This window comes from Taudactylus pleione, unplaced genomic scaffold (assembly GCF_031769625.1).
Source record: "Taudactylus pleione unplaced genomic scaffold, aTauple2 ptg000207l, whole genome shotgun sequence".
NCBI lineage: Eukaryota > Metazoa > Chordata > Amphibia > Anura > Myobatrachidae > Taudactylus > Taudactylus pleione.
Window position 1 is genome coordinate 3,686,941 of NW_028284609.1, and position 18,438 is coordinate 3,705,378.

Below are 18,438 nucleotides of genomic sequence, written 5' to 3' on the forward strand. Positions count from 1 at the left end.
GCACGCCCAAAAGGTTCAGACAGGGCAGCCAAGGTAACAGAGACCACCCACTATGAATGTGCAGCAGAGGTACCGCTAAGCCGGGGTGTCCGAAGAGGAGCTCAAATTGCTGGTGACAGTGACACTGGCGTATTTGGCTGTCAACTGTGAAGGGGCGCCTATTTAAAGCCTGAGGGACACTGGCACGGATTGTCCTGTCTTTAGTCTGGGAGTCTAAATTATTTGTGCCTTGTATAATTGCTGTCTTGTATAACCTGGTCAGAATGCTGGCATCTCGTACCCAACAAGTCTATGTCATGTATTAAACTCAGCATTGCTAAATATGTGAATTTGGGACACTAATAACATAATATATTAATCCATGGCACTTATCTGAAGTTGTGTCTTGTGTGTAATTTATTGACCACTGGCTCGAATTGGAGTTTTTGCCTGTGATCATGGGGCCACTGGCTCTGACCAGTGGGAAGTGTGGTTAATTTAAGTGCCTGTTTCCAATGTGGCATCCGTGAGTTATAGAACTCTATTACATCTAGCCCTGGGGACCAGTATTATACAACTGATAGTGTCCAGTACATCTGCTTTTATTTGCCCTGAGCCCTGGACAGGTTAAAAATGCTTAAGTCATACAGGAGCTGCCATGTCGGGATATATGCAGGATTCAGACAGCGGGGATTTCGGCGTTTACAATACCAACGCCAGAATCCTGACCCTTATCGGAATACTGGTGCTGGCATCCTGACCACCGGGATCCCAAAAGGTCAGTACCAGGGTTAGGAGGAGGATTAGGCACTAAGGGGAGGATTAGATTTAGGCACCGAGGAGGGATGGTTAGGGGTAGGGTTAGTGGTTAGGTTAGTCTACCTACAGTCATCGGGGTGGTAACCTGGTCAGGATGCTGGCATCGGGATTCTGACCGCCGGGATCCCTGGCCCTGGTATCTCGTAACCAACCAGTCTATGTCATGTATTAAACTCAGCATTGCTAAATATGTGAATTTGGGACACTACTATGTAACATAATATCAATTGAGGGCATTATATTACAGTACATATAATGTAACATTGACGATTACATATTGGCGTATACGATAACTATCAGCTTTAGTGAAGCATTCAAAATGTTAATATCCATAGTTAAAATGTGCCCTCTTTACTGATAATAACCCTGTCCAAAAAAATCCTAGAGTGAACACTATAAAATAAGATTAAACATATTAATGAATTGAGTTGAAATGTGTTCTGTTTGTTTTCTTTTTGTGCATGATGATATAGTAGGAACACTAAGGCCCGTTTTCAATTAGAAGCGAAAAGTCCGTTGCCGGACTCTTTGCCGTCATCACTGGTTTTGGGTGCGAAAAAGTATCTCGCTCGTCCTCGCTTATCCCGTATTCAATTCCAAAACCACCGAAAACGGGACCCGAAGAAACTTAAAATCGGTGAAAACTTCTGTCAGTATTGGGGAAATCACCCCCATCCCCCAAAAGTTGCACTGACATGGGGGATCACTCTGGATACCCCCAAATAGCCCTTCTGAAGGTATTTGGCCATTTTAAATGGTCTCAATAGCATTTTTTTTTTAAGTGGTGAAGAATAGCATTTTGGAGTTTTTTTAAGAGAAAATAACTAGTCCCATAAATTTAGGGTACATGGAAATGGGTAGTAGCATATTTTGAAGTTGCTAATGTGACGTTTTAAAAAACGTGAAAAATCTACCAGCAGCAACCACCTGCAATCATAAAAACACCTGGGGCATACTTGGGGACCCCCCTGGAGTCTATTTCGCTAGTTTTTAACTTTGTACCCCACCTTTTGTTTTTTTGCCCCCCAAATGAAAGTACTTTTTTGGGGTGTTCTTAATTTTTTTTTTTGTACACAGTTTACCTTTGGGGGCTGTCCAAAGGGTGCTGGGGTTTTTTCCCATGTTTGCACCCCCAAAACACCAATTCTGCACTTTTTTCAGCCTGCTATTCATAGGCAAAACTTTTTGCTGGGTCCATTGCATTGACTTTCCGCCTAGGCGAAAAGTATTTGGAATTGAATACTGTTGAAACCGGCGAAAATGTCATAATCGTCGAAAAAGTATCGCCGAAACTGACTTTTCGCTTCTAATTGAATACGGCCCTAAAATGAATGTGCTTAAAATACTTATGCTGGGTATACACTATACAATTATCGGGGCGATAAGCCCGATATCCGCGGATCGCCCCGATAATTGTAGTATGTGTGCGGGTGACCGAGGGTTTAATGTCAGCCGCATCAGGCAGTGTAAGCCCAGCCACGGCCAACAAACAGACACTTCCCTTGTTCCTTCCCAGGGAAGGAACGAAAAAATATGTCTTCTCCCCGGGGGGTGGAGCGCAGATATCAGGGCCAATACACTGAGACAGGCTGCCAGATAAAATGTCTGACAGGCATTTTATCTAGCAGTGTATGTCCAGCATTATTAATCTTCCAACCACTATGCAGAATTGTCTAAAAGTAATTGAGAATAATGTCTATGAAGAGAGTAGTATTGTCTACAAATGGACTTGCTCTATGTCACACAACCACTGACCCAGAATTACTTGCAATATTATATGAAGATATAATCAAATGGAAGTCCTGTCTTGATTTACACTAACACAACGATTTCTGAATGTACAACTGAGTAACAGAAAACTCAAGAGAAGATATAACTACAGAATATTTATGGAAAAATCAGGACCATGTACAATATACAGACCATGCTCTAATAAGCACCAAAACTGTAAGATCTGCAGATGGGCAGTACATTCAACCAATAATTAATGCAAAAACCCCTAGGTCAATGGAAGCCAAGTACGCAGAACAGTTACTATATAGTTTTAAAGGTAAAGTACTGTCAAATCCAAGATTAAAAAAAATAATTATATGCTTTAAAAGTTGAAAACAAATTGATAAAACAAATTTGAATGAAGTCAATCATCTTTTGTTATATATATATATATATTTAAAAATGTAAAATATTTGGTGGGTCTGCCCAAAATGATAATAGGGGGCAAATTTAGGAGGGGGGGGGGGGAATTCAATTAGCTACATTAATTTACCACTTGCTAATGAATCCCCCGGGGCTCTTCAATTGGCCCCAAAGGCAACTCGCAAGCTGCACTTAACAGGGATTTGTTTTTGGGTCTGATTAGACACAAGAAGAAATCCCCAGTAAGTAGCATGTTAACGGGTGAAGAGACCCTGTTAATGCATAGGTCCGTGAACTTTTCACGGATTCTATGTGTTAACGCCCGTTAACTTAACGGGCATTAAATAGGGTCTCGCTTGTAAATGGAGCTGGAGTTGAATAGCATCACGCATTAAAGCCCGAGGCTACCACCCTTTACGAGTTTCTATATCTCCAAATAATATTGATAATGGGAAATTAAGTAATCTTATTATAGTATTGATGTGTTCTATATTACTGGGGTACAGAATTAAAGAAAAGAGAATAATAAATACAGATTTTTCCAATTTAAATTTCAAAACAATTCACTACAGAATTAAAGGGGTTCTCCACATTTTTCATGTGGATTTGTTTACTACTAGATACTTCCATCATTTAAAAAAAATTCAGGTTTGTATTAGCCAAACCACAACACAATTCAATAGTCAATTTTCTGTTTAAACAAAAAAAAAAAAAAGAAAAATTATTAAACTCAGAGGAAGAGAGACCTTAACTTAAAAGTCTTCTCTTGCATAAACACCTACCCAGGCATATACTAACAGAGGCTAATTGCATGAACATAAATTGTTATCATTGTTCTCTCCATGCCATATTTCATGGGCGGTCCGACACGGAGATGCGGCCGCAAGTCCTGCTGCACTGACGTTTCATATAGAAACATCAGCACATCGCTGTCCGCTTCACAGTTCGGCTCACTGCACAGATCTGCCCCCTCTAGGTACATCATATTGACGCGTGGCATAAAAAAATTCTGGGGAAAACATGAATTGTGCAAGTTATTTTGTACAAATAAAAAACATAAGAGAATGACCTTTGAGGAGTCCGGAATTATCAATAGGACCTGGATACACATTCTGATCTCCCATCTGGTACTTGTCCCAGCTGTCAAAACCCACATATTTCTTCCACTGCTTGAACCAGCGACTATCGATCAAGTACCTTAAAAACAAAGTTTGCAATAAATGATTGGTAAACAGATAAGCACAAAACAAAACATTGGTAGCAGTAATAGTCGCATGAAAAAGGGCTTCAGAATCTCGAAAAAAAGCAATAAATATATAACAGACAGCACCAATAAATATATATACAACTGCAAACGATTAGGGAGGCACTCCTCGTATTTTAAAATATTAATACACTTCCTGCTTTTTAATATGCATGATTTTTTCATCTATGAAATGAATAGAAGTTATGTAATAAATTTATCGAATCATTTATTCTAGTGTGCAATGTAAAGAAAAAGCTTTTTTTTTCTCTTGCCCTCATGTATTAACAAGGTGCTGGTATATCAGAAAGCATCTGACACCTCCGTGATACACGCTGGGCATTGTAACACTCCGCCACCGGTAAGTCGCTATACACCGAATAACTACACTGTATGCTCACACAGCCGATTCTGCTGCCTGCTAATTGACATCCGTGGGTAGCGGCTCTGGGCTGACATAACTTGCATCTATATGGACAGCACATTTCACACAGCACTGTAAATCACTCGAGCAGGCAGTTTAGGAGTGTGTCAGGAAAATACATTGGCTTCCTAAAGATTACAATTTGGAATAATAAATTAACAAGGTCCAGTCTGCTGGCATTTCTGGTTGGGGAGGGGGCGAAGACGACCTCAGTTTCACAAAACGGAGGCATGATGCCGGCGTTGGGGGGAGGAAAGAGGCCAGGATCTTTGTCTGCTGACTGAGATTTCCTGGTCTCTTGTGTATCTTCGGCAGTCAGCTAGAGTGTCCCCAGCCCGCCGAGGATTACGCTGATTAGCTGATGCTGTGTCCATGGACGCAGCTCGGATCAGTAATGTATGCAGGAGGCGTGATGTTTCCTGCTGCATTACCATAATAGTGCTAGCGCAGCTGCTACCATGTTACCAGCAGCAATAGCGTCTAGGCCTGCATTAGTTCCCATTCATTACAAAACAAACAATAAGTGAACAGGTACCCCTGATGAAGTCACACTAATGCCTAATTTACATTAGATACAAAACGCATTGCGGTAGATTCTTTTCCAGAGATGATGAAGGAGATAATGCAAGATTTAGTGTACATTATTATTATTATTATTATTATCGTTTATTTATATGGCGCCACAAGTGTTCCGCAGCGCCTTACAAGGTACATATCCAAAAAGTGACTTACAGTAAAATACAATACAATGAAGGACAAGGACATGGATAATATACATTGATACATAGGTGGCCATAACACCCACATAAGCAGTAAAGCATAGGCACCAAGTGTTAGGTGTCCTAGTGGTGAGTAAGCGGTAGATGAACATATAGTAAGGAGAAGCACAAGAGGGTAGAGGGCCCTGCTCGCAAGAGCTTACATTCTCAAGGGGAGGGGCAGACAGATGGGTGTGATACAGATGGGGAAGACAGGGAGGACAGAGCATGTAGTAGCAAGTTAGACTGAGAGCTAGAAAGTGTTGATGAAGTAGTGGGTCTTGAGAGTACATCTATCAGACCTTCATGGAAAGAATCATTCAGATACTCTAAGATGTTATAATTTTATTCATTGTACAGTATGTGTGATACCTTTATTTGATAAATTGTGTATTTTGCACATAATGTGCTATGATTTCTGGATTTCTAGGTTACCTTCTCTTTTAGTGAGAGCCCTAGACTATTAGAATTTCTTCATCTGGGGTATGGTGATAAGTTATGTCTCTGGGAGGAAACTGGATTCAAATAAGCTTGAACATTTTGATGTTTTTTTTTTTTTATTGTTTGCACTAGGAGGCATCTTTTATTTTTTGTTAGTTTTTTTAGAACTATTACACCTGGTTCACAGTGAGAAATCACAAGTCGGTCTGCCCCTCTGAGAGTGGAGGATCAATGCATTTACAAAGTAGTGTTCCTGCTAGGCTCTTTTAGCGGGGCTTTGCCCGATTTTAAAGGGCAAAATGCGCCCTGGTTTTTTAGTGGCACCCCACTAAAACAGCCTGCCCTTTGCCATCCACCCGCGGGACGCTGCGGCCCGTGGGTAGGGAAGGCACAGGGAAGGCTGTTGCAGTGACCGATCACGTCTGGGTGAATAGACGCAGTGCACACAGCATATATTCACCGTGTGGGGAGAGCTTTGCGAAAGCCCAGCACCTCTGTAAGTACTGGGCACGCCCCCAAGTGTGACGAATTGGAGGTGTGTCACAAAGACATGTCCCCTTTCCGAGGGCGCGCGCAGAGGATGCCTTACCCGCGAGTCTGTGCCCTGTCCGCATTCTACCCGTAACACTACAAAGGACTACTAGCACCACGGATTTCTATTGGTGTATTGGTTTCCAATTTATTACAAATCAGTTTCTGAGGTTATGTCAGTATATAAAATGCATTAACATATATAAATCCAAAATCATAACAAAGTCTCTAACAAAGTGTATATGGATGTAAACATTTCAGAATACTTCCAGCAGCAGTTTGCAAAATTTTGCAGCTGAAATCATTGTGGCCAGAGAAACCGCATTTCCCAGCTAAATGCAATAGGGTTAATATACAGATTGCTGCTTAATTAAAATTTTCTGGGCTAAAAATCCTCGGGACAAATTTATCAAGCAGCGATTTGATAAATTTACAGTTTTTGGACGGGTTACAAAAAAACTTCAATAATCACTATTTTTTTTTTATGCAATACCCAAACAAATTATACCTTGAATTTTTCAGAAGACATTGCATTTCAATAATATACATTAGTTATTTGCTTCTTATAATTTAGCATTCCCACTAGGCTGTTTTAGCAAGGCCTAATTTTAAAAGGGCAGAATGCACCCTGGCCATTTTCGCGGCACCCCACTAAAATAGCCTGCGGGTGCAGTCACCACCCATAGGCCGCAGTGTCCTGCAGGTGGGGAAAACTGCAGTGTATCGATAATCGCCAGTGAAAAAAAGCCCTTCTCACAGAGAAGGGAGAGCTTGTTGGCAGCCCGATATGTACGCAAGTGCTGGGCATGCCACAAAGAGTGATAAAAAGGGATTAAAATGGGCGCGTCTTAAAGACACGCCTCATTTACTCATGGCCACACCTCTTTTCTGGCCCACATGCGCTGGAGTGCTTTTTCTATGGGTTCAGCACTGGACCTAGAGTGAACACTATAATTCATCAAATAAAATGTAATCAAAAGCACTAAAAGGTGCGTACACACTAGGCGATCAGGAAAGACAGTACGATTACGACATCGTAATCGTACAGTCGTTCCTGATCCCCTGTAGTGTCTGCACGGATGAGTCATTCAGTGCAAGCACTGTCCATCATTCCTGGGCATGACATTCTGTCGTTATCGGCAGATTGTGCTGCATGTTCAGGCGATGGACAATGTCGGAAACGACCAGCCGGACTGCGCATCGCTGGTCGTTTCCGACATAAAAGTGCACGATTACTGAGCGATTGCACGATTACGATGTTGTAATCGTGCAGTCGCTCAGTAATATCACCCAGTGTGTACCCAAAAAGTGTGGGTTATATTGTTTATGAAATTTTAAGTAAACAAAGTAAATGTTTCTTTTTTTTATTTTTAAACACAACAAACAAACACAGATGTGTCCACACATTTTACTTCCTTGTGCATTAAACAAACCTTATTAGCGTACACGCTAAGCTGTTTTAGCAGGGTGCCGCACCCTGCCCTTTTGGCGGCACCCCGCTAAAACAACCTGGCGGGTGCCGTCCCCAACCATGGGCTGCAGTATCCCGCGGGTGGGAAAAATAGTGGTGCAGAGATCAGCACCAGTGAATAGATGCCATGCGCATGTGCACTGCATCTATTCACATAGAGAGGAGAGCTTGGGGGCAGCCGTAAGTGCCGGGTGCGCCCCCAAGAGTGATGAAAAGAGGGCGCGTCTCAAAGACATGCCCCTTTTCTCATGGTCACGCCCCCTATTTGGGCATGATAGAGTGCCCTTTCTAGGTCTGGCACACTACCTAGTAAACGCTATCTTACAGTCACGGCATGTCACACAAAGTGTATTTTTGTGCAACGGTTTACCTTCAAATGCATCTTATTTAAAAAATAATTGATGCATATAGGACGCACAAACAGCTTCTGTTAATTAAAATCATATGCAGCATGCCTATACAGGTTGAGTCTCCCATATCCAAAATGCTTGGGACCAGGGGTATTTTGGATATCGGAATATTCCGTATTTTGGAATAATTGCATACTATAATGAAATGTCTTGGAAATGGGACCCAAATATACACACAGAATGCATTTATGTGTTATATACACCTTATACACACAGCCTGCAGGTCATTTTAGACAATATTTTTTATAATTTTGAGCATCAAAAAAAGTTTGTGTACATACATGAAATTCATTTATGTTTCATATACACCTTATACACACAGCCTGAAGGTTATTTTATACAATATTTTTAATAATTTGTGCCTTAGACAAAGTTTATGTACATTAAACCATCAAAAATCAAAGGTTTCATTATTTCAGTCATGCTGAAAATATTCCGTATTTCGGAATATTCCGTATTTCGGAATATTTGGATATGGGAGACTCAACCTGTATTATGTGTGTGAGTGCGGGTGCATCTGCATGCAAAATGCTACTTTACAGTTTCAGCGGCCATGACACTAACGGGTGTGGCTCATTAGGTCTACAATAAAAAGGTAGACAATACAAGTTAGACAGGCAATAGGTCGGCACGGACAGAAAGTCGACAGGGACAAATGGTCGGCACTTTTTGTTTTCTAGCCTTAATCTTCACCCTTACCCTCACCCTTATTTTGGTGCCTAACCACCGGGGTAGGTGCCCGACCATAACCGTCCCTCCTGGTGCCTAACCCTAGCCGTCAGGGTAAGTGCCTAACCCAAAAAAATACAAATAAATATATGTCGACCATTTATGTGTCGACCTAATGGCCCTGTCAACCTATTGGCTGTCTACCTAAACATTGTCTACCTTTTTACTGTAGACCTAAAGACCGGATACCCACCATAACAAAGCATTTTGCATTCCTATACACCTGTAGTGGCACACATTTTGCATGCAGATACAACACCCGTAATGGCATACATAATATAGACATGCCGCATATCATTTTAATTAGCAGAAGCTGCCTGTGCGTCCTATGTGCATCACTTTGCAAATAAGATGCATTTAAAAGTAAACAGTCGCACAAAAAGACACGGCATGGTGCGACTGTAAGGTAGTGTTCATTCTAGGTCAGCAAATAAGATGCATTTGAAGGTAAAAAGTTGCTCTACGCATTAATTCACTTATCCAATATAGCAAAAAGCAGTATAATAAATGTAGGATTTCATAACAAAATCTGGACATGAAGATGATTATTATTTTTTGCTAACCTTCACTATATCAATTTAAATGCGTACAATGTGTATGGGTAAGATAGCATACAGTATAGGGGGGAATTCAAGTGTTATAGACGCCCCTTGCTGGGCATCTATACCAATAGGCACCCAACGGAGCAACTCAATGGTTTCTCTGTTCGGGCACCCATTAGTAGTTATAGCGGCCACAAGCACCATGTTTCGCCGTGCACAGCAGGTAAACCAGTCTAAAGAAGTGTTTAGGGCGCCCAAACTGCCGTCAGGGCACCCACAAAAAGACTTTGGACACATTACCTCCCCTCTCCCCCAAGTATTTAGGCATCCGAACAGAGCAATAATTGAATTGCTCCGTTGGGTGCCTATTCGTATAGACACACAGCAGGGGGCTTCTATCACAAATAAATTCTCCATACAGTGTCCTCCCTATCTATGGAAAACATATTTTCCATTGACCAAGGTATTCACCAGACAATGTCTACTAAGGGACTATCATTTGAAAGAGAAGACTACCCACTTCAAATGTGGGTGCTCGTTGATCACTGGATGTCTAGTTGGGGGAGATCTACCCACATCACTGGACCTCATGAATTTTCTGTAGCAAAAGGGACTATTGACTGGCGATCACACTGAGTACCTCCTCATATGTACTATACTCAATTTTAAGAGATTGACCACCACCTGTGCCAGATACAGTTCGCTTATCTTTCATCTGCCTTTTTAAATCTCGAAATCTTTTTTCGCAGTTCATCACACTCCATTTCAATGTACCCACTGCATTTACACCTCTGCACACCCCTGCCTACAGCTGTCTTTTTAAGGCCAGTGATGTTATTGCAGCTTGGTTGCTTAGGATAATCACAGAAGAAGAGAAAGAAAAGATTTGTCTTCCTAAATGGCGCACTTATTGAAACTAATAAAATTAAATTCTTTATACATTAAAAATTCCATTCGGAATAGGTTCCAGCGAAATATAGACACAAAATTAAAAGAAAGCGTAATTGTGAAACTATTAGTAATAAAGATGTGATAATAAAATCAAAAAGAAAAAACCCGCCATGTGAATTTATTTCTTATTAGTTATATAATAGATGTCCATGCTCTGAACATGAACATCTATTATATTACTAATAAATAAATTCACATGGCGGGTTTTTTCTTTTTGATTTTATTATCACATCTTTATTACTAATAGTTTCACAATTACGCTTTCTTTTCATTTTTTTTTCTATATTTCGCTGGAAACTATTCCGAATGGAATTTTTAATGTATATCCAATAAAGAATTGAATTTTATTAGTTTCAATAAGTGCGCCATATAGGAAGCCAAACCTTTTCTCTATCTTCTTCTGCGATTATCCTAATACTTTTTTGTTGATTGGCAGCACCCCCGATTTCCATTGGAATAATATCTATGAGAATAAAAAATACGGGGTTAACACGAACATTATTATGTGTGCAGATGTTCACATTCCTTTGTATTATATGTAGCTTGGTTGCTTAGAAAGCACTCGTAGCAGTGGATAATGCTATATACTAGAGCACAATTCTGCTCTTAAATGAATCGGATACTGTGTCCAGATTTTGTCTTGACTCTCCTTTGCTACATCAGAGGAGGAGCAAGACACCAGGATCTTGCATTTTTACCACACCACCCAGCTGACAGCAGGGGAGTTATGGCACCAGACACAAGAGCCAGCCCAACTTTTACAAGAGTACGCTGACACATAGGGAGCAACGACAGCTGCAGCTGTCGAAATCAATAGCTGCAGTTGTCAGATTGATCCGTGCCACTGACCATTTATACATTGTAACACCACTATGTATAGTGGCGCTGACAATGACAGGGGCATATTGTGCCACTGCCATACTGATCACTTCCCTACATTATTACATGCAGGGAATCGGTAAATGCAGCAGATAACGTGAGCAGTTACAGATTTCACAGCTATCACCCTTTCATACATCTTCCCCACAGAGTCTCCTCCTCTCCTACCAGGAGCCCACCAAACTGTAGGTGAGATGTCGAGGGTACTGCTGCTTAGTAGTGTTTATGGTCATCACTTTACTTCATTAGCAACATCTATCTGTCCTACCTTCCATGATTCACACACATCATGGAAATCATACTAATTTAGATTTATTACTAAATAAGATAGAGAAAAGCTGAAATTTGCAAAACAAAATGGTCATGAGTATTTATTTTTTAGAGACAGAAAATAAAAACTGATAAAGTATGTTGGCTTTACAATATGAATAAAGAGCAGATAACCATATCAGTGTGATTTGCACCAATATTATTTGAGTTGTGCATCTCTGATTAGTGATTGTTGCAACTTCACTTGCCCACTTAACTATCCATTTTGGTAAGACGGCAGTGAGCACTGCACCATTGTACCTCCATTCAGATCAAGGATCTCTGTGGAGCGGCTACAATTTGCACATTTATCTGCTTATTAAAGGTAGGCAAATCATGTTCGCTCCTTTATATGCTGCAAGCAGAATCTGCCTTCTATAACTAATGCATGGAAACCAGAAATAATTGAATATGCCCCTATGTGCCCATCTTTCCTCCATTCAGCTGTTGAGAAAAAAAACAAAATGGACTGGAATGGAGGAGAGACATTAAATTACACTTCTGTGCATACTAGCAATATGTGTACAGAGTTCGGTTTACATGCAGACAATTGCCTTTCCTTTTGGCATGAAACATATACACTTTCTAATTTCAGCATTATAAATAATCACAACAAAAGTAACATTTTTAAAATATACATTATAATTTCCCTGTATTCAATATAATTAGATATGATTTGTTATGCTTGGCATACACTGTACAATTATCTGTCTGATATCTGTCCAATCTGGCTGGTTGGAATGAAAATCTGGCAATGTACGGGAGCAAATGACAATCCACCATTTGTTCACAAACACTGGAAAACAGACAAAAATGGACATTCAGCCAAATTGGTTAAATAAAACAAATTTAACCAATTTGAACAATCGTTTTTGTCTGTTTTCCAGTGCTTAAAACCATATAAATCGATTGCCATTTGCTCCCATTATCAGATTTTCATTCCAACCAGCCAGATTGGACAGATAATTGTAGTGTATACCCAGCATTAGGATTCACAACAGAACACTAATATAGTGTCATTTTGTATCAGATTGTAATCTGCTAATATTTCTATAATTGTGGTCATCATTCTGAACTTCAGACAGTGGCCAAAAGCTCTCTACAGACAATACAATAAAACAATTAAGAATAGAATTTTTCCCAGACATTAGACATGCATTCTCAATTATACTTGAAGGATCAATTATATTTATTTTTACACTTCAGTTTACAAAATGTATACTGAATTGTGCTCCTAAAACTTGTATATATAATAGCATTAGCCATTTATATTTTACACTACATGCACATCTCTAAAAGACACAACAACAATTCCAAAACTAGACATAGTTTATATATAGTAACTATTCTTCTGAAGTACTGATAAGAACACATTTCTCCATGAACATGACAGTGCCTAACTCATTCCACACAGCCAAACTCAGAACTTGTGTTACAGTACATAAACAATGAAAGACCTGCCAAACACATAAGTTTTATTTACTTTATTAGACATTAGGTTAGACTACAGAGAGAAAATAGTTTGACAATCTCAGATACATTCTAAATGTACATTAAGTTGAATGTATTTTAAAGGGAGTTGTTCACTATGGCAAACCCTTATCTTTATAAATGTATCCCCAATGCCTGTATGATCAAAACAGAGGCACATCAACAATGAAAGCTTCTTCTGGCACTGAAATATAGAATGGTGGGGTTTTCTCGAGAGCATCGCCAACTATAATGTTAAACTGATTATTTCAGACACAACCTTTACTTTATTCTACTTTTCTAACTGATAAATGAACATAAAAGAAATATACAGTATATGCAGACAATCTTAAGGCCCCTACACACTAGACATTATTTAGAACGATATAGCCAATTCTGACGCATGGGAACGACAAATCATTCAAATAGTCAAGTGTGTACACACTATGCGCGCTCTCGTGGCGTCGTCAGTCGCATCTACAGATCTTCTCCACATGCAGGAAGATCTGTTAATCTCATTAACCTTTACATTATGTAGTTAACGATCTAACCACCAAACGATGAAAGATATATCGTTTGGCCTTTTGTTAGATTGTACAATGTGTATGCACTAGATCGTTTGTCCGGCAGTTCAAAGGAAAACATTGACGACATTGCATCATTTGCAGTCGTCTAGTGTGTACCTAGCATTAGATAAAAAAGGCAAGGTTTCGGTTTTTTACTGCTCACCTGTACCAGTTATGAAACATTGGGGTAATGTATGTCCTAAGCAGAAAGTCCATTCAAGTGGAACTAAACCCCCCAAAATTATAGCACGTAACCTTCATATAATCAGGTATCTACTGTACATGTGAAGGTGATACAAATGTAACTGCCGTTCATTCGCTCAGCATGGTTGCACAATTTGGTCACACATGGAGAGTAAAGCTGGACAGGACCAATAACAAGGTAGGCGAGATGAAAGAGCATAGTCTTTTTTGTCAACTAATAAAGGCTGATGTGATTAGAGGTCAACAGGAGTTATAATCTGATGGTATCCAACTGTGTGGAGTATGTCTATTCTCCATGTGCTTGCATGCGTTTCCTCCGGGTATTTCCTTCTTCCTCCCACACTCCAAAAATATACTGGTAGGTTAATTGGCTCCCAACAAAAATGTAACCCTAGTGTGTATGTGTATATGTGGTAGGGAATACAGATTGTAAACTCCACTGGGGCAGGGACTGATAATCTCTGTAAAGCACTGCAGAATGTGTGTGCGCTATATAAATTAGTATTAAATAATAAATAGCAATAGGTTGTTTTGTTCAACTTGGTTTACAAAAAGGAAAATCATAGCACATGCAAGTACAATTACTACTGAACTTTGTGTGGTGTCTTAACAAAATGATGCTAAGAATAACTGCTCTACAATCTCATTTGTGATTGTAATGCATATAACCTACGCAGTGTACAAAAAAAACATAAAGTGAGGTTACAATTATTGAATTATAAAATGTATGACAAACAAGATTAACAGTATTTTAAAAAGCACAAAACTCTACATTGATGATAACCTTCAGTGTCAACTATATTACAGTAATTCATAATGTGGGATAAATGGTCATAGCAATATGAAGGTCTCCAGCTGCTATGGAACTACACATCCCAGCATGCCCTGACACCGTTTTGATATAACAGTATGCTAAAACTGTGGCACGGCATCCTGCGATCTGTAGTTCCACAGCAGCTGGAAGGCCAAAGTCTAGATTGAACATGGGTTCTCAAACTCTGTCCTCAGGACCCCAAACAGTTCATATTTTCCCGGTCTCCTCAAAGAATCACAAGTGAAATAATTAGCTCCACCTGTGGATCTTTTAAAATGTGTCAGTGAGTAATGACTACACCTGTTCAGCTGCTGGGTGACCTGGAAAACGTCTCCTGTGTGGGGTCCTGAGGACCGAGTTTGAGAACCACTGGTCTAGAATAAGCAACTGTAAATAATATTTGACAGGACTGTCTTGACATTTAAGCTAAGCAAGAAAATACAGTTTACCATCCTCTACAACATACTGTAGCAATAACACAAGCACAGTGCTGCCCTGTAGACAGCAGAGTCACAGGTGACAAGTGCAGCAGGCCCCGGTCAGTCACACAGTGCAGTGGCGGAGGAGTACCCTAGGGTGACACCAGATGCTCCTGACCACACAAGCCACAAGCCGTCCTACATGAGTGACAATGAGCAGGTGACCGCGGGTCCCCTGCCGCCGCCGGGCTAATGATACAGATGCTCTCCTGTAACTACCCGTCTCCCACTCGCACACCTACTGCTCCCGGCAGCACGTCACCTTCATTCCTCACTCTCCTGCCCGGCCCGAGTCCTCCCTCGACAGCGCCCACTCACCAGGTGTCCCCTCTCCGAAGCGGGGTCTTCAGCAGCGCCGACACTTCGGTTCTCTGAGTCTCCAGATCAACCACTCCGCCCTCCGCCATCTTCCTGCACTGACAGCTGCGCGGTGCATGATGGGAGTAACGTCACTGCTGGGAAGCCGCGTGAGTGAGCGGCAGTGTGTGAGTGTGGGCTGTATGGGCTTCCCCGCCGGTGCCTATGACTGCTGACACTGCACTTTACCCATACTACTCCATGCACCTTACTCACACTCTCAGTCTACTCATAAATTGCTTACTGACACTGCTCCCTGCATCTTACTCGCACAATGTTCACTCACTGCGCCTTACATACTAGTCCCTATACCTCATACACTGCTCACTCACTACATCTTACTGACACTGCTCCCTCCACCTTACATACCAGAGTCCCTATAATGTACTCATACACTGCTCACTCACTGCATCTTAATGAGACTGCTCTCTCCACCTTACACACTGCACCTTACATACGACAGTAAAGTCCCTATACCTTACTCATACACTGCTCACTCACTGCATCTTAATGACACTGTTCCCTCCACCTTACACACTGCATCTTACATACTAGAGTCCCTATACCTGGAATCGGTATGGAATCCCGGCTGCCGCATGGCCGGCAGTCCAATTCCCGGTAGCGGCAGCCCGACAGATCAGCAGAGCCCGGCAGCGCTGGAAATCCCGATCGTCCCTAAGGTAAGTATAACCCTACCCTCCTTAGGAATGCCTAATCCCCCCTCTAAGTGCCTCCCCTTCCCCGCTACCTAAACCTAAGTCCCCCGGGGGGTGCCTAACCTAACCTCCACCCCGGGGGTGCCTAGCCCTAACCCCCCCTTCCCCTAGCCCTAACCCTAAATCCCCCCCCCGGGTGCCCTAAACCTAACCCTCCCCCCCCCTTCGGCTCGCGGCGCCCGGCATCCCTTCGATCGGGATGCTGGGTGCCGGTCTCCCGGCGTCGGGTAAATGACAGGCGTCTAGATATAGACGCCGGTCATTTATCCCACGCTGGGATAAAGTACCCGGGAAGTCGGCTGTCGGTATTAAGGCAGACGGTTTCTCGACTGCATACCCTGTACCTTACTCATACACTGCTCACTCACTGCATCTTACTGACACTGCTCCTTACACCAGGGGTGCCCAAAACGTTGATCGTGGACTGTCGACCGGTAGATCGCAGTGATGTCCAGCAGCAACCAATAAGAATCATTAATCATGCTGATTCTTAGGGATGGGCATCGATAGTTAGCAAACATCGATGCGTACCTACCGATGGTCGATGGTTTTGCCATCGATGGCAGAGATCCAATGGTTCTCTGCCATCAATGGCAGAGTAGAACCCAATGGGTTTTTTTTTTCATTGTCCCTGGAGCCCACTAAGCCTTCCTCCCTATTTATTTGTCCCACGGCCATCTGTGACCCCCCCAAGCAGCAGTGGCTATCGAGTGGTGCAAACCATAAATGGTTCACCATAGATGGTTTAGTGCCAGCGATGGCCATCCCTAATTCTTATTCACTTGCTGTGCTGAAGCCGTGACTGGCTGAAGCTGCTGCTATCCATGTGTGACAGCAATAGCCAATAAGAATCTGGGTGGGACAGATGCAACACCAATCACGCTATGCTCACCCGCCACCGTAAACCCGATTGCTGGGCGACTGCTGAGATGCATGTTTTGCTAGTAATGCGCCCGGCTCTTCCTGCCCAACTTTAGCAGCATGTGCACCGTGCTCCTGGCCAGCAGCGGTTCCCGAGCACCAGAATAGCTGTCCATTATTCAGCTGCCCACACTCAACTTCTCCCAAGAACTAGGTGGCCAGCGTATGCGAGGTACTGGAGGAGACTGGGGACATGAATATGCTATGGTGCTTAGTATGGTCCCTGGAAACAAGTTAAAAACGGAAGGCTGAGAGACAGTGCAGCAGCTGTTAGAACAGGCCAGTCCTAGGAACTTGTCTTCCAGTGCACCCCAGTCTCAGAGACACCTGGTCCTTGATATATACCTGCACCCCTGTATCAAAGACCCCTGGTCTACACCTTCCCCTGAGGTTTGATGGGCAAACAAAGAGAATGTTGGGTAGCTCTGATGACATACTTGCTGACTTTTTAACTAATGTCAAATTTAAATGTTAGTTTATGTTTGATTGGCTCAGAGCCCTAAAAAACATGCCTCCCAACCATCCCAATTTTGGCAGGACAGTTCTCACGCCCCTTGCTGCGAGGCCAAGTCTCCTTTTCTGCACCTGCACCAGTGGCATGCGCTAATGTCCCTACTGGGTAGATTGCAAAAGATTTTCGCCCTTTAGAGTAGATCAAATCCAAACCCTCTCCGGGACGCCGCAAGTCCCGGGTTTCTTCAGTGTGTATGAAAGGAAATGTTACATCCATACAGTGACTTTAACGATAAAAAAACAGGCTGAATGCAACACTGTTTTTTTGGTGTGAAAGGATACACCGTAAAAAACCCAGAAAATGGACTAAAACCCGCAATCTGGCAACAGAAAATTCAGAATTAATTAGAGTATCGTTGCATTACACTTTATTTTATGTTAAGAGTATTGTAATTGTGTGTCGTCAACTGTTAACAGACAATCATTGTGGTCTATTCATTAGTCATTTATAGACAGTGAAATCTTTCTGTCTTTTATAGAAATTGAAGTAACAGTCCAATTCATTGTCTAAAGGCACCCTAACAGTTCAGGTTTTAAGGATATCCATGCTTGACCACAGGTGACTTAGGGGGTCATTCAGACCCACTCGCAAGCGGCAGTACGCTCGCAAGTGGGTCGATGTTCCCCACTTCGCATGTGCACGACGGAGGGAGCTCCGTCGTGTGCATGTGCGAGACCCGGACTGCGACAGCCAAGCTGTCGCTCCGGGTCTCGCACCAAAGGGGGCGTGCTATCGATGGTGACTGACAGCACGCCCCCTTTGGTGGGCGTGCCGT

At 42.1% G+C, this 18,438-nt stretch overlaps 1 protein-coding gene across 4 annotated transcripts in view; it reads right to left on the minus strand.

The window, feature by feature from the left end:
- USP15 (ubiquitin specific peptidase 15) overlaps window positions 1-15,562 on the minus strand; it is a 163,332-nt gene extending 147,770 nt beyond the window's left edge. For all 4 annotated transcript variants that reach the window (XM_088478112.1, XM_088478115.1, XM_088478111.1 and 1 more), the window contains exons 1-2: window positions 15,474-15,562; window positions 4,004-4,131 (exon numbers count right to left, since the gene is read on the minus strand). In XM_088478112.1, coding sequence (XP_088334238.1) covers window positions 4,004-4,131; window positions 15,474-15,562 — 217 coding nt within the window. The remainder of the gene's footprint in view (window positions 1-4,003; window positions 4,132-15,473) is intronic.
- Between the last annotated feature and the right edge of the window lie 2,876 nt (window positions 15,563-18,438).